The sequence below is a fragment of the Salvia hispanica genome, chromosome 5 (genome assembly GCF_023119035.1).
Source record: "Salvia hispanica cultivar TCC Black 2014 chromosome 5, UniMelb_Shisp_WGS_1.0, whole genome shotgun sequence".
NCBI lineage: Eukaryota > Viridiplantae > Streptophyta > Magnoliopsida > Lamiales > Lamiaceae > Salvia > Salvia hispanica.
This window is the reverse complement of record NC_062969.1, coordinates 24,391,089-24,397,215: the sequence shown is the minus strand read 5'-3', so window position 1 is coordinate 24,397,215 and position 6,127 is coordinate 24,391,089. Positions and strand designations below refer to the sequence as shown.

Here is a 6,127-nt window from a genome sequence, read left to right as displayed (position 1 = left end):
TTTAATTTAATACTCCAAATTTTAACAGATTATTTTGTTATTTAGTTTTATTTTACAGAATGGGTGCTAATTAAAACATACTGCTAGTATGAATATAAAATTAAGTTGAGAGTATTTTGTTATTCCATCCTACATTCGAATTCTGTGTGGGTTTGGCTTATCTAGAATGGCATCATTTACTTACTTCGTCCTATAAAAGATGTCACACTTTCCTTTTTAGTTTGTCCCATAAAAGATGTTACATTTTCTTTTTTGAAAAAAGTTCTCTCTCACACGAATATAAAAATTATATTTTCTCTTTCCATTTAACACACAAAATAAAACCTATTAAAATCTCATGTCATTCTACAAGTGTGACATCTTTTGTGGGACAATGAGAGTACTTTATCGAGTAAAGTTAATTACTACTGGATCAACCTAAATTTAGGGGAGGCAGATAGATTGGTAGCGTGGTAGCATAGTACACCAAACACCAGAAAACATGTGGGCTTCTTTATATAAATGGAATTGCATAGTACAGAAAGTAAGTGCATCTTATCATCAATGGAGCAGTTGGAAATCGGGTTATTCGCGGCGCTCTTCTTCCTCTCCGCCGCTCTCACCCGCATTCTTCTCAGGAAGAAGTCGCGGTCTCCTCCGGGCCCTTTCCCCCTCCCTGTGATCGGCCACCTCCACCTCCTCGGCCCCCAACTCCACCAGACCTTCCACGACCTGTCGAAGCGCTATGGGCCGCTGATGCAGCTCCGCCTGGGCTCCATCAACTGCGTGGTGGCGTCGTCTCCGGAGCTGGCCAAGGAGTGCCTCAAGACGCAGGAGCTGGTGTTCTCGTCGCGCAAGCACTCCACCGCCATCGACATCGTCACCTACGACTCCTCCTTCGCCTTTTCCCCCTTGGGCCCCTACTGGAAATTCATCAAGAAGCTCTGCACCTACGAGCTCCTCGGCGCCCGCAACCTCCTCCACTTCCAGCCCATCCGCACCCTCGAGGTCAACACCTTCCTCCAAATCCTTCTGCACAAGGGTACGGCCACCTTCGTCTAATTTGTTAAACACATTAGTATAATAATATTGTCCGCTCTGGGCCAAGCCTGCGCACTTTTGTTTTTGTGACAAAAATGCCTTATATTGTTTGCATATTTTCTAACTCTGCTATGTATAAATAAGCAGGAAAATCAGGGGAGAGCTTCAACTTGACGGAGGAGCTTGTGAAGCTGACCAGCAATGTGATATCGCACATGATGTTGAGCATCAGGTGCTCGGGGACGGAGGGGGAGGCGGAGGCGGCGAGGACGGTGATTCGCGAGGTGACGCAGATCTTCGGAGAATTCGACGTGGCGGACATCATCTGGATGTGCAAGAACTTCGATCTCCAAGGGATAAAGAAGAGGTCGTTGGATATCCAGAGGAGATACGACGCCTTGCTCGAGAACATCATCACCGCCAGGGAGAAGCAGCGCCGCAGCGGCGCCGCCTCTGGGGAGGCCAGGGATTTTCTGGATATGTTTCTCGATATAATGGAGAGTGGGAAGGCGGAAGTCACATTTACACGGGAACATCTCAAAGCTTTAATTCTGGTAACAACAATCTTCACTCTTCCTCATTTCAAATACCCAACTTGAATTTTTTCTGCTCAATTTTATTTTATTTTCCGATTTTTTAAAGATGGTTTGATTTAAGAGGATTTTTTTCATTTAGTATTTTATATAATTAGAAATTTGGTACAATTCTCGGATTCAAATAGTCCGTGGCTACTGACATGGACCATTAGAGAGTGTTTTTCAACTTTGTTCTATTACCATAAAGAGCAGATGTGATGTGATGCTCTTATTAATTTTCTCATGACTTCATCAATTTATTTTAGTACATAAAATTCAAAGAAATGGACAATGTTTTAAAAGTATAATAAAACTGTATTAGAAATAATAGGGTTAGGCAAGATATATAGTCCCGTCCCAAATGGTTGCGGTTGGCCATAAAAACTCGCATTGAATCGTGTAATTATGATCTTGTAGCTAGACTATTGAAGAATTACGATTACCTATCTTGGGTAGCATGTTAGCTATATCAAAATTAGGAATGACTATCGTTGATAAATTAAATTTGAGCTATACTTTTATTTTATACTAGCTTTAAATTATCAAAATGTTCTACATCGCTTGAACTGCATCTCTAAGGGGTTGAACTGCATCTCTAAGGGGAGAGGTAAATTAATATAACTACCATATTTATCTTTTTTTCATGAAAAATCATTCTCCAAGGCGAGAGGTATATGAGAAGGTATTATACCTTTTCCTATTTTGAAGAGGTATTTTACTTTCCCATCAATGGAGAGGTAAAATCTTATAACTACCATATTTGCCTTCTTTTCATTTAAAAAAATTTCTCCAAGGGAAAGGTATATGAGAAGGTATTACACTTTATACTTTTTAATGCATTTTGTACTATTATTTTATTTTTAAAAACTAATTTACTTTTTTATATACCTTTTCCCTTTGGAATATGTTATTTTTTAGAAAGTATATTTCACTTTTTAAGAAGGTAAATACATAATATACATTTTCTATATACCTTCTCTTCTTGGAGATGCTCTTACTTACGAAGATCATTTTCCTATATTGTTTTTAAATCGAACTATAGAACAGTTACGCATTTTCCACGTATAATACAGTTGAAGATATTCTAGTAAATATTTGACGCCACGTATTAATATCAGGATTTCTTCACCGCCGGCACCGACACGACGGCCATAATCTCGGAGTGGGCAATAGCGGAGCTGATTAACAACCCTAGCGTGCTGAAGAAAGCTCAAGACGAGATTGCAAAAGTTGTGGGCTTCGAGAGAGTTGTAGAAGAATCCGACGGCCCAAACCTGCCGTACCTGCAGGCCGTGATTAAGGAAGCGTTTCGGCTACATCCGCCGATCCCAATGCTGGCGAGGAAATCGATCTCCGATTGCATCATCGACGGCTACACAGTTCCAGCCAACTCTCTGCTGTTCGTCAACCTCTGGTCGATGGGCAGGAACCCCAAGATCTGGGACAGTCCCGCAGAGTTCCGGCCGGAGCGGTTTCTGGAGAAGGCCAACTCCGCCATAGATATCAAAGGGCAGCATTTCGAGTTGCTGCCGTTCGGGACGGGCAGGCGGGGCTGCCCGGGGATGTTGCTTGGAATTCAGGAGGTGGTCATCATAATCGGAACCATGATCCAGTGCTTCGAGTGGAAGCTGCCCGACGGCTCCAGCGCAGTCGACATGACGGAGCGCCCGGGGCTCACGGCGCCTCGGGCGGACGATTTGATCTGCCGCGTCGTGCCTCGGATTGATCCATCGGTTGTTTCGGTAAGTGTCTAAGTAATTGAGTGCTGCGAGTTGTTCATCTTGTTGAATATTTAATCAACTAATTGTGGCAGTGTTATAGTGCCACTTGTTTATTTATATTGGTTTATTATCTTATTTAAATAAATTAAGGCCCTCGTGGAGTTGGTGAACAAAATTTAGATGTATGAAAATGATTAGGAAATGAGATATATAATCGTAGAAAAATTATTCAAATCTAATATATTCATATTCGTATTTTTTCAAATTTTGAATGGCAAATTATGAACCTTTGCATTGTTATATCGGTGAAACCGAAGCTAATATAGTGGAGTACAAATCATTCAATGATATAATTGGCATTATAATTTGATTCCGTTATATCGTTTTATTAACATTTTTCTCTCATTTTCTTCTTCCCCCTTTTGCATCCTTTTATTATATCTTTTCTTTTTCGCCGTCGACAATTGCGGACGTCCGCTGCCTTAGCAACATTTATCTCCTCGCATTCAGCCAAAGGTGGGTTCGGTTAAACAAAAAAGAAAAAATATCTCCTCAATTAACCCTCACTTTTCTCTCGGAAACCTCAAAACCGTTTCTCCTTTGATACATAAAACTCATTTTCTTCAAATCACGCCCTCGTCTCTCTTCATAAATTTTGGCCTAACATGGTGATAAACTGATAATCGAATTGGGGGAGATGGAAATAGGTGCGGATGCAATCAATTGGGCGGTGGATGTGGGAATTTACGTGGTCTTTGTCGTTGGGGTTTCAACTTGTTGTGACAATTAAGATGTGGGTCGTGGGATGTAGTCGTACAATGCTGCGGGTAGAGATCAAAGGATTGTTCGATTTGTTCTCAAGACCAAAATTCGACTAATAATTAACCTATTTCAACAAAGCTTTAAATACCGATCGACCAATCATATACTCCCTTTAGCCCCAGCATAAATAGTGTGGGCCTGGGGGAAATTGATGACCCTTTTCCAATTTTGTAATTGGGTTGGTAGATCGGAGGGTGATGCTTTGATCTAGGAAATGGGGTAGGTAGATACACCATTTATAAAGCAACTTCTTGAATACCATAGAAACAGTTGCGAGATTAGTACTTAATATCATGCTTTGATCAAAGTAATTTTACAATGAGCTAGCAAGCTAGTTATGAAATACTATGTCAAAATAATTTTACATTAATGCGCAAGATATATCATTAATCATAAATGGGACTGTTGCTTCAAAATGAAAACAAGCTAATTAATTCACCACGGAACTTTTTGTTATACGAAAGTCTGATCAAAGGATTAATTAACAATAAATATAAAAATATACTAATTCATTTTAAAATGTTGACATAGTATTTGAAAATGTGGATAAGTTTCACTATGGTTACTAAATTACTTGTATTAAATTGGTTATTAAACTTTAATTTGTTTCAAAATAAATATTAAATTTTATATAATTCAATTTTGTAATTATTTTATCACAAAATAATAATTTAAATACTAATTTTAAATCCCAAGCAAAAAATATATACATATAATACCCACACAGTAATGCAAAGCACCATTTCCTATAAAGGAGAGTGATCAACTGCTAACTCACCCCTTAATTGTTAACAATAACTAATTTAAAACTATAAGATTTACAGAGATCTAGTGGTCTATAAATTGCCATGTGTAATATTGTTTTATTATTTTTAAATTTATAAAGATAAGAAGAATCACAAAATTTAGGGTTTTGAAAAAATTGTCAATATAGTGAATAAAAAATATCAATACGATTCCTTGAATATGTCAACACAATTTAGCATTGACATTGTATCTGTATTATATTAACATATTATGATTGTTATGTTCAAATTATTTGTTTGTCAAAAAACATGAAAATTCATGGTTATTAGTAATATTTGTTGCAAAAGTGGGAAACAATAAATCTTGTTGAAAGGAGGGACACGTGCACACGACACACGTGCAAAACCCCGACCCTTCAAATGGCGCCGTTGCCGGGGACTATGGTGTATAGCTTTTGTGAATAGCTTTTGTGTTTTTATGACACTGTGAATAGCTGTGAATAGCTTTTGTGTTTTTTTGCATTTTCTATTTTTGATTGTTTTCTTTGTTTTAAGCAGGACTTCTTATCCGAGGGGAAGAAGAGAGATGTGGAAATCATAAGCCGCTGTTAAAAGCCTATGGAGTGCACAAGTCCAAGAAGTTTCTCTTAATCCTTTTTATTTTGCTGTTATGGTTAATATTTGTAGTGATCATTGGATATAAAGTTTTGTAGATTAGTTTGTAAATATTTTTCAATAAAAAAGAGCCTGCAGCGGCAAGGTACTTCTCCATCCACCACACCAGGTGCAGGCAGCGGAAGACCACTTAGAAGAGATGAATCGACTCCAAAGCCGGTGACTCCAAGAGGGATCAACCTAGGAAGTGACCCGACCCCACCAATGACCAAGTAAATATTATTATCAGTTTTTAGTTAGTTTAGTTTTTGTGTTTGATGTTAGGATAGTGGCAAACTCAGCCTTCTCTTGATACCACTTGGCCCAACTCTAACCTTCGAGGGTGAGTTGAAACCAAGTGTGAGAAGGATGGAGTTTGTATATGTGTATGCATGTTGTATGTTTTAGTTTGTTGTGTTTATGTGTTTGTGTTGATATCTTCTCCCACTTAGCCCGATGTTCGGTCTAAGTGTGAGAAGTTTTTGTTGATATAGCATATTTTCTTTTCTGATTTAGTGTCTGTTTGTTGAGTGTTCTCCCACTTAGCCCATTGCATGGTAAGTGTAAGAAGTTTTTGTGATTATAGCAT

The 6,127-nt window shown here is 38.5% G+C and overlaps 1 protein-coding gene across 1 annotated transcript; it reads left to right on the top strand.

The window, feature by feature from the left end:
* The first annotated feature begins 517 nt into the window (after nucleotides 1–517).
* LOC125191117 (cytochrome P450 93B2-like) lies at nucleotides 518–3,471 on the top strand. The gene is made up of 3 exons (XM_048088584.1): nucleotides 518–1,021; nucleotides 1,168–1,574; nucleotides 2,714–3,471. Exons 1-3 carry the CDS (start codon nucleotides 544–546, stop codon nucleotides 3,347–3,349), a joined length of 1,521 nt encoding a protein of 506 aa, XP_047944541.1. The 5' UTR covers nucleotides 518–543; the 3' UTR covers nucleotides 3,350–3,471.
* Nucleotides 3,472–6,127: the final 2,656 nt, after the last annotated feature.

Excerpts from the sequence above, each read along its gene's own strand:
- LOC125191117 (XM_048088584.1), top strand. The coding sequence starts at position 544 with ATGGAGCAGTTGGAAATCGGGTTATTCGCGGCGCTCTTCTTCCTCTCC. Across the intron at positions 1,022-1,167 it reads CCAAATCCTTCTGCACAAGG|GAAAATCAGGGGAGAGCTTC; the intron begins GTACGGCCACCT and ends ATAAATAAGCAG. Across the intron at positions 1,575-2,713 it reads ATCTCAAAGCTTTAATTCTG|GATTTCTTCACCGCCGGCAC; the intron begins GTAACAACAATC and ends TATTAATATCAG.